We start from the raw sequence: 16907 nt of genomic DNA on the forward strand, positions 1-16907 counted from the left end.
TCTCTCTCTCTCTCTCTCTCTCTCTCTCTCTCTCTCTCTCTCTCTCTATATATATATATATATATATATATATATATATATATATATATATATATATACCCGTGTTTCCCCGATAATAAGACCTATCCCGAAAATAAGCCCTCCCCTTACTGTGTAAGATTCCTCTAAAATAAGCCCTCCCCCGAAAATAAGCCCTATTGAGATTGCTACTGTAGTGAAGGTGATCCCCTGCGCTACACGCTACGTTACGGTACCCTCTGTATGCACCGCCCACCCCCCCACCCCGGGTGAAATGCACACCATGCTCCGAGCTGCATCCAATCAGAGCTGCAGCAGTGAGCATGTCATCCTGTTCTTCCCCAGTGATTTGCTTATTGAATAAAGGTACATTTTTTTGTTCACATTTACCTGTTTATTAAAATTGCTGTCAATGTTCATTAAAATAAGCCCTCCCCTGAAAATAAGCCCTCTGGTGTTTTTCTGTCCAAAAAAAATAATAAGACAGTGTCTTATTATCGGGGAAACACGGTATGTATGTACATACAGGATAAATTAGAGATATCAATAGAAGGAAAGCACTATCATTAAGAGAGGACCAGGAAAGGCTTTCTGTAGAGGACGGGATTTTAGTTGAAAACTGAAGGAAGTGAGGGAAGTTAGAAGGAGGAACTGAGAGAGCATTTCAGGTATGAAGGACAGCTCTTTGAAAAGGCAGAGTTAGGACATGGACTATCATGTTTGAGGAAGAGCAAGGAGTCATCTGGTATCACCATTTCATAAGAGTATATAGAAAGAAGTAAGGAACAAGTAGACTGGGAAGGTAGGAAGGGGTCAGATTATGAAGGGCTTTAAGAGTCAGAGGATTTTATATTAGATTTTGAAACCAATGGAGAGCCACTGGAGTTTATTGAATAGGAAGGGAGGGAACAAGCATTTACTAAGCAACTACTATGCTGGGTGGGCACCATCCTAAGCACTTTACAAAAATTATCTCCTTTGATCAATTTATGAAATCTTCCATAATCCAGAAATTAAGTATTTGTGACATGCATTGACCTCCTCTTCCTAAATTCTTTATTATTTTGAGGGCATCACTGCCCCCCCCCGGCTTCTGGGCTTGTACCCTATGTATTATCCTTGATTTCTCACTCTCTCTTGCCCTACATTGTCCAGTTAATTTCCAGGTTTTGTTGGGTGTTGACATGGTCAGATTTGATCTTTAGGATGATCATTTTGATAGTTGAACAGAGGATGAATTGCAGGGGGAAGGTACTTAAGTCCTGGAGACTACAGATCAGGCTATTCCAGTAGTTCAGGTTTGTGGTGATAAGGTCCTACACCAGGGTAGTGGCAGTATCAGAGGAGAGAAAAAGGGTACACATAAGAGATATAAAAGTAGAAACATTCGGACTTGGCTATTGATTGGAAATGTGAGGTGAGGGTGAGGATTCAGATATGACACCTAGGTTGTGAGCCCAGATGTTGTAGCGTCAACACAATATTCACAGTGCCTATGGTGGCTCTGAATATGTTGGCATGATGCTGAATTGCAAAATGTAACAAACTCTTCACATGGAAGACAGAATAAAAACATTTATTCACACACCAGAAAGCCAAATCCATCATAGCAACAAAGAAATCTATATACAGTAACAAAGCTGGAGGCACCACCATCCCTAGGCCTTCCCCCTGCTAGGGCCTTCCTACAAATGAACACTCATGGCTCATTGCCTGCTTCCTCTCTCCCTCTCAGCCCTAACTGCTCTGACCAACTTCCTTTCAGCTCCACCCTTCCTGCTCCATCCTTCCTACTCTACCTGCTTGGCAAGCTCCTCCCACCACAGACTCATGTGACTACAGCAGGTCATATGGGCCTATTAATGGATGGGGAAGATCTTCCCATTAAGCAAAAATATATTAACAATACAGATGTCTGGGAGGATAGTGATGCCTTCAATGGTAACAGGAAAGTTAGGAAGAGGGGATGGTCAGTGTAGGCCATGAATCCTTCATTTCAGACCTTAATAGAAGATTTCATGCATTACCCCAGACAAAAAGTTATTTCATAGTGGCCACATTTTGAACCTGGCTAAGTCAGTCTTCACTTAACTGACAGAATCATTCTCAGATTCTTTCCACATTGAAAGAATGTGGCAGAGCCTGTATACTTCCAATGTAGGCTTCAAGAAATTAGGAGCATTTCCATATCAGAATAGGATATGGCAACTAACTCATGTAGTGTACAGAGTGTCGAACTTGGAGTCTCAAAGATATGAATTCATATCTTGCATCAGCTATGTATTAGCTGTGTATTCTTGGGCAAATCACTTAACTTCTCTTTGCCTCAGTTTCTTCCTCTGTAAATGAGGATAACAATAGCACCTACATCACAAATTTGTTGTGAGACTCCTGTGAGATATGATGTGTAAAGGTCGTTTCAGAACTTAAAGATCTAGATAAGTGTTAGTTTGTAATAAAAGAATACCTTTTCCCACTTTTGAATGTGGTATTTTATTATCAGTGTTCATCTGTATATCTAGTTCATTAAAAATAATTTTTGTTGTGCTAAAGAATTGTGTAATACATATTTGGAGAACGAAAATGTAATGATGAAATGACATGCAAACTATCTTTTCCCCAGGCCCTTATTTTTGGGAGATCCAAATATTGAACTTCTAGACAGAGGACAAGTTCTGCATTTAAAGAATGTACGTCGAAGTGACAAAGGGCGGTATCAGTGCAGTGTGTCCAATGCAGCTGGAAAGCAAAACAAGGATATCAAATTGACTGTCTATGGTGAGTTATGAAAATGGCTTTTGCCTTTTTATTATGGAAAAATTAAACATTCATTGTTGGTAGAAAGTTATGATTTGATATAATTTTAACTGTCCTGGTCTCAAAAATGAAATCCTATTCTTTTAGAAGAGAATAATGAGACTACTTTGATATGTTATTAAAAAGACGTTTTATACAATTTTTACTGAAACATTTTTCTCATTACTCAGGCCTATTTGTGATGCTGTAGCTCCTAGACAGTATGGAGGCTTATTGAAACTATGTAGAGATTTTCAACTAATCTTACTTAATGTGGCAAAGTTATTCCTGTGGCTAATGTAGCTATGAAAGATAGGACTGGATTTTGAGTAATTAAAAAAACACTTGGGCTTGATTCCTAAGCCCTTTTATTCTGTGATCCTATATACATTGTCAAATCTTCATTACCCTCAGTTTCCTCAGCTATTAAAATAGTGATAATGTTTGGTTGTTGTTTTTTTTTTGCTTTTTGGAGGGCAGTTGGGGTTGTGACTTTTCCAAGGTCACACGGCTAGTTTTTGTGTTAAGTGTCTGAGGCCGGATTTGAACTCAGGTCCTCCTGACTCCAGGCCGGTGCTCTATTCACTGTGCCACCTACCTTCCCCTTAGTGATAATGTTTTTGTACCATAATGTATTCTACTAATGAGTCATTTTTTGTTACATAAATGACATGGAAATTTTCCCTCCTAAAAGGTTTAATATTGATAAGTATGAACTTTAATGATATTTATTCATGTGTATAGATAGAGTCACACCATCATACATTCTAAATATATTTCCAGTTGGTTCTGAATCCAACCACTTTGCAATCCTCTTAAAATACCTCATCTACTTTGACCTCATCCATCACAAAGCTTTATAGTTCTTAGCACATGAATCCACCTGACATCTCTCTGAGGTAGTTGTCAGACATTATTATTCCCTTTTGCAAATAGTGAATAGGAGGGTATGCAGAAATTAAGCAGTTAGCTCAAGCATGGGCAAAAGGAAAGAGGAAGAGAATCCCAATGCCCACCACTTCTGGTTCTCATCTCACTATGCTTCATTCTATACATTTTAGGTAAACTGTAGAGGATAAGACTCGAGGAAAGTTGAATAACTTCAGAGCGAACCATATAGAAATCACACAGTGCTTTATGAAAGGCACAGATTTGGGAGCCTTCAACTTTAGCATGGGCTTCACCATTGACGTAATCAAGGTGTAATGAACTCTCTTGGTAGTTTTAATTATTTCCTTTCTTCTGAGGAGATGAAAACCAATACAGAGTAACCTTCCTATCCTTCCTCATTACCCTTCTTATCTTTTCCTCATACCCCAAAAGACAGAAGTGATAGATGGATTATATGTGCATTGGTCATCTAGGGGTATGAAGAAAAGGTAAAATTATTCCAATGTCTTTTTGCCCAAAGAACCTTTGATAAAGAATGTATTTATTTCTGTCAACGTGAAATGGAGGAGAGAAAACTGTAAAACTACCAAGAACAAGGACATTAACTCTGATCCAAAACCAAAACATTTAAGGGATCCATAAAGAAAGGCAACAATGATAAAAATGCAAAGATTGGAACACAAAGCAATGAGGAATAACTAGATTATAATATATTGAAAAGAATGCCTATTTAATAATTATCATCATTAGAAGTTAAAATGCGCATAGAGTCATGCTCAGTATTCTCAATCCACTTTGGTTTCCCTATAACTAGATTCTGTGTTCACTTTATACAGTAGTATATTGATAAGAATCTCTCATGATATGAGTGAATACGGTGCTCATCACTTAGTGGAATGAAAGCTCCGTGGTTTCATGCACAATGATTATGCATGTGCTTCTATAAAAAGAGCCAGCATGGAAGAAGAAATCAACCATGAAAAGATATATCCTGTACAAAAGAGCATAACATTAGGAAAAGATTAGGCACATTGGTGGCCAAGTTAAACAAAACCATTTCTGCTACCATTGGCCTCCTACCAGAGTCCAGAAACTGAAACGATAGGGCAGTATCTTGCTAAGCTGTTGAATTGCCTTCTCTAGTCTGTTGTACAGTTGCCAGGTTCTTGTCAGTGATTAATACTTTTTGGTGGTATAAAAAAGCCATGTTTCCATGGAATTTGGACTGTTTTCTCCCAGCTTCTTTCTCACTCTCTGTCTTTGAGTCTCTTTTCCTCTTCTACTTCCTCTCTCTTCCTCCCCTACTCTTTCTCTCTTTTATTCTTAAACAGAGAGAAAGAAGTGGGGGGGTCCCCTCTCAGGCTCCTTGGGAAGAGAAATACATATAATGAATAAAACACACTGACATTATTGGGTTCCAAGACATCATCAAAGTGTGAAGTTTGAATATCACAATTCAGGATATAATACCATTTCCTTCCCAATGTGTACACCTGCACCACTGAGTGCTAATTTGAAATGTACTTTTTCCCCTTTATGTTAGGAAATGTTTTTGTTACAGAGATTGATGCCAAGGGAAACAGATTTAATCCTTTGGTTTCCTTGTCAGGAATGTTTACGTGCCTTTATCACTGAGTGTATTGTGCAGTCATTCGCTCCAGCGGATGGTTATTTTTCCTCTCAGTCCCTGACATGTGGGTAGAGCAGGTGGCTAAATGTAGCTGTAATCTAGGAACTGCATGTTGTCAGTGAGAGTAGTCATTAAATATCTTAACTCCCAGAAGAATGTCAGCGTTCACAAATTGTTAACTTGAAGTTATGTATATGTAAATATTAAAAAAATAAAGTGAAATAGTTAATTTGTGGATGAATTTAAGCAGGGACCCTTGTACATCCTACCATTCACATTCTTATGATTGGTTCCCCTTGTGAACAATTTTTGTAAATTTTTAGTGGGTAGATTCCTTTTTATGAAGCAAAGAGAGAAAAGCTCAATGACCCATGATGGATTGAACCTATAAGCTTGTTGATTTCTTTAGTTCTATACTTCAGCCAACTAGGCTGCCTATTTGTTTTGCACAAATGTGACTAAAAGTTGGACCTTAATTTGCCATTTCTTAAAAGAACACAAAAAAATCTCAGAGTAAATATATGTAGGTTTTGCCTTTGACCCTAACCATTCTTAGACTTGTTCTAACATTGAATCTCTGGCTATTTGTCATTTTGGATTAATTCTAAGAATTATTTCTATAAAGTATTTTAAAATATTAACATATTGGGGGTCATTGTTTTATTTTAAACTGTCACAATTATGGCATAACATGGGGATGGCAGCATTAAGACTGTTTTGGGGATCAAGCCACTAGAATTATTTTTCTACCAGTAAGTCCTCTGGGACATGATGAGGAAAATAAGGCATGTTGACACTGAATGCTAGAAATTACACATGTCACCAATTAGATGAGCGAAAAATATGATATGTTAATAGTTCAAAAAAAATACTGACAGACAGAAACTAAAAATTCCCAGTCATCACCAGTAGCTGGTTAAGAAAGCTTTCAGATCCTACCTATTCCTTGGGGAAAAAACAAAGAGTTTTATCAACTTTTTGACTCAGACATTTCCCATTTTGCCCCTTGGCCTAATTCCAGATTTCTTGTGCTTGTATTAGGTTTTTTCATAAGAGCTATTCTTACATATAACATAACTATAAAACTGTACAACTAAACCAGCCCCTGAAATTGTATTCATAACAGCCCAGGCATGTAATTATTATGATTAATATAATTCTGACCAAAAATTAATTATATTATAAATAGAAGCAATTGTGGTGTAGTGGAAGGAGACCTGAGTTAGGTGGGAGTTTGTAAAGTCAAATGAGAATGTGCATTAATAACTTTCTCTGTGACCTTCAGGAAGCCATGTTACTCCCCTTAGTCATTTTCATCATCTGAAATGACAGGGTTGATTTAAGTTCTTAACCTTGGGTCTGTGAACTTGCTTTATTTTTTTAATTGACAATTTATCCTGTCCATTATATTTTACATTTAAAATATTTTTCCAAGAAGGAGTTCATAGGCTTTACCTGACTGGCAAAGGGAGCCATGGCACAAAAATGGTCTAGAACGTCCAATGTAGATGTTCTCTAAGGTCCTTTCCCACTATATAACAATCTATAAAACTCTGACTTCCTATTTTCCTTTCCTTTGTGTTTAGTTTTAGAAAATCCTTTGTTGATTGTTTCCAGTTTATCCCGTAGGACTTGTTCGTACATAGTTGTTTGCATATTGTCTCCAACATGAGACCATGACCTCCTTTAGTGTAGGGTTTTGCCTCTCTTTGTATCTCTAGTGATCAGCACAACTCCTGGCAGACACGTCATACACATTTAGACGAATTGAGTAACATTGATGATAATCTAGCTTCCTATATGGTACTACTCTGGTGCCTCATCATGGCACAGAGGACAAAACTAGCAGGTCCTACCATGCTGTAATGGTCCAGTGATAAACTGTTAGGATACCAGTTTAGCTCATTTAGAGAGATTACTGACCAAAAGGTGACTGCCCAGTGGTGAATTTTTGTTGTTGTTCACTTTGACTCACAGAACCAACTACTGTAGTATGGAGTTATTGTATTCGGAGCCAATTAATAGAAGAAGTATCCATTTTGATGAAATCACTGTTGTCTTAAAGAATTAAAGGTTACTGAGATTTTGAAGACTTTTGGTTTTACTCTTTTTTTGTAGTTCCACCTAGTATTAAAGGAAGTAATGTGACCAGTGAAGTATCTGCATTGATCGGCAGCATAATTAAGCTAGAGTGTGAAGCACGTGGACTTCCATTGCCTGTTATAACTTGGCATAAAGATGACCGACTGATCATATCCAATCCGCAAGCCCTTTATATTGATAAGGGACATTTTCTTCAGATCCCTCATGCTCAAGTATCCGATTCTGGAAAATACACATGTCATGTGACAAACATTGCTGGAACAGCTGAAAAAAAATATGAAGTGGATGTGTATGGTAAAGAAGAAAGGAATTTTGTTATTCTTGCCTTTCCTTTAGTTCTTAAGAATATAAAAACAAAACAGTAGTTTTCTGTTAAAGCACTATTAGTAAGGTACAACATTACTTTCAAAGGTCTGGTTTTATGTAAGGGAACAGAAAAAAAAAAAGAATCAGTCTCCTGAATTCAGCCAAAAGCAAATCTCCACGGGCCTGAGAAGCTGGATGTCCTACTCATTTTGACAGCTGTTTAGTCCCTGAGTGTTTAAGCATTCATTGTGGCTTTTGATAAATCTGTTGGGTTGGTAGGCCAAGGAGCGGTACTCATAACTTGTCCATCTTCCTTCATTGTTTGAATAACAATTTTCAAGTAAAATATGCCAGATCCTGTTCCAGAGAAAAAAGCAAAGTGGTAGGTCATATGAATCAGGAAATACTCTTCTCAGCACCTTAGGGAGAAAAGGGAATTAGAAATATTTTTGATGAGACAAAAAAAGTTAAGGAAAAAATAGCCTCTCATCCCTCCAAGGGATATTTTGTAATTGCTTTAAAAATAGCCTTTAAAATCACATTTCTTTCCTTAGTTCCACCAATTATCGAAGGTAACTCAGAAACACCTCTGAACAGACAAGTGATTATTGGCAGTTCTCTGATACTGGAGTGTAAAGCAGCTGGCAACCCTCCTCCTGTCCTTACCTGGCTAAAAGACAGTGCACCTGTGAAAGCAAGTGAAAACATCCATATAGTGGCTGGTGGGAAAAAGCTTGAAATCATGAATGTTCTAGAAGCTGACCGTGGACAATATGTATGTGTGGCTAACAGTGTCGCAGGAGAAAAAGAAATCAAATACAATATTGATGTCTTAGGTATGGAAATCAATAAGCCATACATTTTTTCCCCCTAAATTCATGGGAAAGCCTTTTGCCACAGTTTGCTTATTTTATTGCATCAGGGAGAGATCATAAGTGAGTTTCAATTGTCTTTTTAATGTTTATACATATGTAATATATTTTTGTATTGATTGTCATTGACCCCAAATCAAGTTAACTAACAAAAATGTCCATGGAATTTTTTCTTACTTTGGTGTGTTCATCTTGAAATAAGTGTTGGTTCATGCTCCTTCAGTCATCCCACGGTGACAGGGCAAGTGGGAAAACCACATGTAATACTATGAATTATTAAAAAGAAAAAAAAGCAGTCCATGCCAATTTTAATAGAGAAAGGTTTTATTTACCTAAAGCTTCCTCTCACATTTTAACTTATTTCTGATATTTATAAACTCTTCTCTGCGATTTTTACTGTCATTTGTTATAATTACACATATTTTTCTGGTATTGTATATTTTTATATTTCTTTATAGTACCACCAACTGTGGAAGGTGGAGATGAAACATCTGACTTCATTGTGGTTGTTAATAACATGCTAGAACTAGACTGTCAAGTGATGGGATCACCCCCACCAACTATCATGTAAGGGTTTTGGTATGTCTTCTAAACATATCCAATTTCTTTGTTCCATTGTATTATAACTTGTAATTGTATCAGAGCTAATTAGCAAAAAAAAGTTAAGTTATTTGCAAATATTTAAAATAAAGATCTTTTGAAATTTGCTGCATAAAAATTCTCTCCTTTATTTCCATAGCAAAAGGATCATTTTTGGTAAAAATAATTTGAAAACAGATCAGATGCACACTGACAGTTCTATAGAGTATCTAAATTTGTTATGCGCAGTAAAATTTCATTTGAAAGAATATATCTGGCAGGAAGAGATAGTGATAGAAATTACATCCCTAGTCAACAGTGACTAGAGATGACAGTCTTACTGCACAGTGTCATTGCTCTGAAATGTGCAGCAAATTAAGTGAAAAGAAGCTTATTGTAAAAAAAAGCAGGAGGAAAGTAGATACTGTAGAAACATCTTTGCCCTTTCCTCTCTCCTTTTCTGGGCTCCTGACTTTTTTGAAGGTCTGCTATTTTGTTTCAGACAATAGTTAAAGAATACAAGTGAGACTTTACTAGTGAGTCATTTTGAAAGTAGGGGAGAACAACAGGAAATGAAGAGTAATTACTGATTTCTGTGATTGGAAAAAAAAGAATGAAAGAGCAAAATAATATAAAAAAGCTATAGTTACACTCTCCTCTTACTGCTTACAGTTTAATTTCAGCAGTGAATTAATTAGTGAGCAATGCTTGGCAAATAACATAGAGCTATGTATTTTCTTTTCGTTGTACTGCATGGCTTACTTAGAGGGAGCAGGGGAAGTATTTGTCTTATTCAATTATTTGTTGTAACTAAGTTGTGACATAGTCAGCAAGGCATTATAACCATGAGCCAGTCATTGAAGCATATAAAGGATTTACTTAACTGTAGGGCATCCCCATTTTAGTGGAATCTTGCTCATGAGTCAACATATTGAAGTACCAGACTTAAATACTAGGGAGGGTATACTTTCATATTTTGAAAGTTTGTTTAAAAATGAATGTTTTCTAAGCAGCCTTTTATTTTAAACAACTTTCTAGAATTACATATTGATTTTTTTTTGTTCCAGGTGGCTAAAAGACGGTCAGCCAATTGAAGAAGAAGATGGATTCAAGATTTTATTAAATGGACGCAAACTTGTTATTCTGCAGGCCCAAGTCTCTGACACAGGGCGTTATCAGTGTGTGGCAACCAACACGGCTGGAACTCATGAAAAAGAATTTGATATAACAGTTCATGGTATGTTTGAGCAAGGATGAGATCACAGAATCATAGGATGACGGATATAGGGCCATAAAGTAATTGAGAGGTTCTTCTGGGACAATTCCCTCATTAATTTGTTTGATTTGTCATATCCTGAGTCAATTGGGAAGTAGTTATCAGGTATGGGTGCCCTCACAGTCCGAGATCAAGAGATGAGGCAATTCACATTAAGGAAGATCTCACCTCTTTCTGGGCAAAAAATTGTGTCATCTCTATAAGGAATGGAATATTATTAATAATAATAAATAATAGGGGTGGCTAGGTGGTGCACTGAGTAAGAGTGCTGGCCCCAGAGTCGGGAGACCAGGGATCAGTTCCAGCCTCAGATACTTAACACCCACATATACACACACACACACAAAAAACTGTCCGTGTAACCTTGAGCAAGTTACTTAACCCCAATTGCTTTAAAAAATAATAATAATAAATAACTGACATTTATATGGCACTTTAAGCTTTGCAAAACCCTTTTGTCTCCATTAAGTTGTTGGATCCTTATGACAAACCTGTGAAATGAGTGCTATTATTATTAGCAATACTTATCATTGGTTAGGCAGCTAGTTGGCATCGTGGTGGGTGCACTGGACCCACAATCAGGAAGACCTTTCATATATGATCTCCAGCCCTGGGAAAGTCACTTTATGTCTCTCTGCCTTAGTTATCTCATTTATGAAATGAAGAAAATAATAACAACTACCTCTCAGGGTTGATATAAGTATAAAACAAGATAATATTTGTCTCAGGGTCACACAGTTTGTATGTATTTGAGGCAGTATTCAGAACTAGGTTTTTCTTACTTAAAGTCCAGTGCTCTGTCTATTTCTAAAAATCTGTTAAATGGGAATCATAATATGTGAAGTACCCTTCTCATGGTGCTTTTCTGAGGTTCAGATGAAATTGGGATGTACCATTTATGACCAACTTTAAAGAGCTATAGAAATGTCTACTACCAATCCACTGATGATTGTCCCCCCGTATCTATAAAAAAAATCCAAATTCATCAGACAGCATTGAAAATTCTTCACAATATGGCCTCATTCAAATTTATCATCTACTTTTTCTGATCTATTCCTTACTATTCCTGGCCCCACAATGCTCATTCCTACTTTTGTGCCTTTACTGATATTATTCCCCTCAAACCACGGCTCTGGGATGTATTATCCAGCTTTTGTGACTTTTTAAACCATACCAGTCCTTTAATATCTTTCTAAATGACCAACTCCTCCATCAAGCCTTTCATTTGTTAATAATTTCAGTTACCGTTGACCTATCCCTGAATGTTCATATAGTATTTAATGCCTATAATATGGGCTCTGGTACTTTTGATTTCAAATTTCTCTAAGGTATACTTGAGGAAAGTGAAGATAGGCACAAATAATAGCACATTATAAAGAGTTAACAAGGAAATATTAACCAACATAATGCATTTAAGAATATTAGAGCCTAATTTCAAGTCACTAAGAGACTTAAATATATATTAACACAAACGACTGAAAACTTCACCATCAACAGCTGTAAGCTATACAGAGATATGTATAGAATAACAAATGAAAATCATAAGTGTGTCTTTAAAGTGACAATTCAAAAGTGATTCAGTTAATAGCTAGCATTTATAAATAGCACTTTAAGGTTTGCAAAGTACCTTCCAAATACTATCTCATTTGATCATCACAACAACCCTGGGAGGTAACTACTATTGTCACCTCCATTTCACAGATAAGGAAACTAAGGCAGACAAAGGTAAAAATAACCCTAAAATCACACAGCTAGTAATTGTCTGAGGCTAGTTTTGAACTCAGATCTTTCTTACTTCATCTAGGTTTGGTACCCTATTGAGAGTCACATCACTGTCTATTTACTATTTGTGGTTGTATGACCAATGACCATTGTATTTGATATACTTTGTTTTATTTTAAATTTGTATTGTCATCTTTTGCTTTCATATCTCTTTCATTTAGGAATATGTTCCTCTCCCTTTCCATTTCAGCAGTAAAGAATAAAAAAAGTAAAAACAAAACAGTTCAGCAAAACTTATTCCAGTACATTGGACAAGTCTAACTATATGTGTGTGTGTATACATATACATACATACATATATATACACACACACACACACACACACACACACACACTGTTTCTCACTCATAATTCCTCACTTATTCCAAAGAGAGGAGGACACATTATTTCATTTCTTTTCCTGAATGTGAGTTATAAAAATTCAATGTAGGCTTGCCCCTGCACCATATTGTATAATATGTAACATACAGCATAATATTGAGTTTTTTTTTCTTGAAGGGCTAATTGTTTGCATGATTTAAATACTTATTTCAGTCTAAATGATGGAAATTATATTTATTTTCTTTTATTAGTTTCTCCAACAATCAAGTCTACAGGACCTTCTGAGAGATCGGTGGTGATATACAAACCTGTAACCTTACAGTGCATAGCTAATGGCATTCCCAACCCCTCTATCACCTGGTTAAAAGATGGACAGCCTGTAAACACTGCCCGAGGAAACGTTAAAGTAAGTGAGCAAAACACATCCAACATCAAAAAGTTGCAGTGAGTTACCAAAAAGTGTTAGTATGCTTTCACTTTTTTTTTTCCAGATTCATCCACATAGGCCAAATTTGTTTTTTTATATTCTTGTAAAAACAATATATGGTTATGACAGTTTATTGGAGGAAGTTCTAACTAAAATCACTGCTTCAGCAGTGCAATCATTTAGACATTTCAAAGACCACATATTTTTAAAGACCAGAATTTTAGTTTATTTATTTTATTATCTCCATTTCTAAATGAGTTCCATTGTTCCCTCTAGAATCAATGAAAAAGAAGCAATATCACAAATGCTAAACTCACTTGATCCTCATATAGTATAGTACTTACTAAATAATGCTCAGGCATGTGCCATGTCTACTAAATTCAAAATGAATTGGAAATTTTTAAATCACATTTGATATTTTTGTTTTCATTTTTACATAAATGTCAACACTGAGTAATCCAAACCAAAGTATCCACTTAGGGTTGTAAATATCCAATTTGGCTGTAACGATTGTGTAATTTGATTTGTTTGTCTACACAGACGGTGGTTCTGACTCCTTATCCTATAAAATATATCCTTGGCACAAGGAAATAGACACTCAATAATGAATGTCTTTTAAATCATTCTTTGCATTGGTCTTCATGATTTGTGCCAAACTATTTACATTCCCGTGTGGATTAATAACAGATCCAGCATCCACACCTCTCCTTCCCGCATTTAAAAGGTCATGAAGCAAATAGTTTACGGAGACTTGGAAAGGAAAATCATAATTATCAGGTTCATTAAAAATAAGTCATGCCAAAATAGTATCATTTCCTCCCTCCTCATCTCTGCTTCCTGATTTCCTTCAAGTCTCAGCTAAAATTCTGCCTCCTACAGGAAGCCTTTCCTGATCCCTTAATACAAGTGCCCTTGTCCAGATATTATCTCCATTTTATCTTGTGGATAGGTTATTAATGCATAGCTATTTGCATGTGATCTCCATTAGACTATGAGCTCCTTGAGAACAGGAACTGATTTTGTCTTTATTTTTATGCTCATATCTTACCACAGTGCCTGGTACATAATAGGCACTTTGTTAATGTTTGATATTGACTTGACATTCTCTCAAGGGTATTATATTTATAGGGCAGAGATACACCATGGTTATCTAAATAGTAGCAAGACATCTGTCAAAATTTCCCAAAATATTCTTGTGGACAAGAAGGTAAAATGTGAACTATTATGCACTAGACCCGGAGTGTACATGAATGAATTTATGGTAGATAGGCGATTTCTATTGGTATGATAATGTTAATTGATATGCAAGTGACAATATCAGCATCCCAGAAAGTCTCAGGATGGAACAGTAAACTGAATCTTAACAAGTTGAAATTCCATAAGGAAAAATGTGTAGTCTTACACTTATGTTAAAATGGCATAAGTATAGAAATGTAAGATATCTCAGTACACAGCAGTTCACTTTTAAAAGTCCTTTGAGTTTTGGTGAGCCAAAAGTTTAACAAAAAACATGATGAGGCTATTTTTAAAAAGCTCATTTTATTTTAGGCCACCTGAATGGAAGTATAATGAATGAATATAGTGGAGACTTGATAATCCTATTATACTACATTAGCTAGTCCACACCTGGACTTTCCATTTATTAGAAAAGATGTTGTCAAATTGGAACTTATCCAAAAGGGAAGATGGTGAAGAAACTATAAAAGTCATATCGACTGAGGAAAGAAAAAACTCAAGTTTCTCCTAGAGAAGACTTTCAAGGGCCAGGGGAAAGGAGGAATAATAGCTCTTTTCAAAACATGTAAGCTTCTTTGGTTATAGAGTTTACAACTAATAAAATAATAAAGAAAATTATTAGAAACCATTTTTCCTAACCACATGTCAATAAAAGAAGCAACTGAAATGGAATGAATTATATTTATAAAACCATAGTATTCCCACATTAACAAAAATTTAAGCTAAATAAAAGTAGATGAAGGGCCATCCTATTGAATATGGATTAAATGTATTCAACTTAGCTAGGAAAACCAATAAACAAAATTACAGAGGCAGATTTTTGTTCAGTATGAGGAAGAATTTAGATAATTATGCTCAGATTGCCATGGAATTTTTGGGGGGGCAATAGAGTAGGAGTGCTTTGTGGAATAATGCATTCTCCATTCCTAGAAGAAAAACAGATCTTCTGCATTCTGGGGGCATTTATCTGGGACACAACAGTTTCCTGAGAGCTTCCTTCTGGCATTAGACATTACCAGAAGGAACTTAGAAATCTTTGCTAAAGAGGTGGAAAACTTCATCAAAAAATTGAAGGCCTTGAGGACAGAGATGATGCTTTCAATTGAAAGTTGAGGATTCATGATACAAAAGTCTAAAAATGGTTATGTTTAAGAATGGGATTTGGATACCTGGACCAGAAACAGAATCGCACAAAATGTCATAATTTAAGAGTTAGACTATATAAAAGACCATACAGAGACTATGTAAGCCTTCCTATCCACAGAGTCAGCTAGTCAATAAATTTCTATTAAATGTCTAATGTGTAACCAGGCACTAGACTAAGTAAGTGCTAAGAATACAAAAAGAAACAAACCAAAGAAGGTCCCTGCCCTCAACAAGCAAACAAATTATATACAGGATGAAAAGGAAATAATTACAGAGAGAAGGCACTAGCATTAAGAGGAGTAGGAAAAGGCTTCCTGTAGAAGATGGGATTTTAGTTAGAACTTCAAGGAAGCCAGGGAGGCCAGTTGGTGGAGATGAGAACAATCCAGGCCTGGAGAAAAACTAAAGAAAATGCCTGGTGCTGAGAGATGGAGTGTTTTGTTCAAGGAACAGCAAGGGAGCCAGTGTCACTGGTTTGATGGGGAACAAGGTGTAAAAAGACTGGAAAGGTGGTAGGAAGCAGGTTGTGAATGACTCTGAATGTCAGAGAACTTTCTATTTGATCCTGAAGGTGTTAGGAAGCCACTGGAGTTTGCCGCGTATTTATGAAGATCGCTTTGGTAGCTGAATGGAGCATGGAGACTGTGGCTTTAGAACAGGCATGAGTTGATGAGGTCCTCTACCAGAGTGATGGCAGTGTCAGAGGAAAGAAGAGGGCATATTCAAGATATGTTGCAAAGGTGAAATTGGCAGGCACTGGCAACAGATTGGATATGGCGGAGATGAGAAATAATGAGGAGCTGAAGGTGAGACGTAGTTTGCTACCCTGAGCAGCTGAGGGGATGGTGGTGCCCTTGACATTAATAGTCAGTGTCATTTTGGGGAAGGATATAGGGGAAAAGATAATTTGTTTGGTTTTGGACATGTTGAGTTGAAGATGTCAACTAGACGTCCAGTTCAAGATGTCAGAAAGGCAGCTGGGAATGTGAAATTGAAGGTTAAGGCAGGATAGATAGATTTGAGATTCGTCAGCATTGAGATGGTAATTATATCCATAGGAGCTGATGATATAACCAAGTGAAGAAGCAAAGAGGAAAGAAGAGAAGAAAGAATAGGACAGAACCATGTGAGACACCTATAATTAGGGGGCTTGATCTAAATGAGGATACAGAAAAGGAGACTGAGAAGGGAGTTGTCAAATAGGAAGAGTAGCAAGAGTGAATGATGTCTCAAAAACCTCGAGGGAAGAGAGCATCAAGGAGGAAGGGGCGATCAACAGCGTCAAAGGCTGCAGAAAGTTTTCAGAGAATGAGGGTGGAGAAAGGGTAATTGTTGATTAAGAGATCATTGATAACTTTGGAAAGAGCAGTTTTAGTGAAATGATGAGATAAGAAGAGTGAGAATAAAGAAAGCAGAGGCATCTATTGTAGATGTGTCTTTCAAGGCCTTTAGCCACAAAAGGCCGAAGAGTTATAGGATGAGAGTTAGTGAACATGAAACAATCAAGTGAGGGTTTTTTTTTTC

The 16907-nt window shown here is 36.5% G+C and overlaps 1 protein-coding gene across 1 annotated transcript in view; it reads left to right on the top strand.

The window, feature by feature from the left end:
• The window catches only part of HMCN1 (hemicentin 1), a 514591-nt gene that overhangs the window by 294486 nt on the left and 203198 nt on the right, over positions 1–16907 (top strand). Inside the window, exons 30-35 of the mRNA XM_069074427.1 lie at positions 2642–2796; positions 7454–7732; positions 8299–8580; positions 9075–9183; positions 10263–10432; positions 12826–12980. Of these exons, the coding sequence (XP_068930528.1) occupies positions 2642–2796; positions 7454–7732; positions 8299–8580; positions 9075–9183; positions 10263–10432; positions 12826–12980 (1150 nt within the window). The remainder of the gene's footprint in view (positions 1–2641; positions 2797–7453; positions 7733–8298; positions 8581–9074; positions 9184–10262; positions 10433–12825; positions 12981–16907) is intronic.

The sequence above is a fragment of the Petaurus breviceps genome, unplaced genomic scaffold (genome assembly GCF_028583685.1).
Source record: "Petaurus breviceps papuanus isolate PSGF00001 unplaced genomic scaffold, PetGlider_PUasm1.0 90895, whole genome shotgun sequence".
Classification (NCBI taxonomy): domain Eukaryota; kingdom Metazoa; phylum Chordata; class Mammalia; order Diprotodontia; family Petauridae; genus Petaurus; species Petaurus breviceps.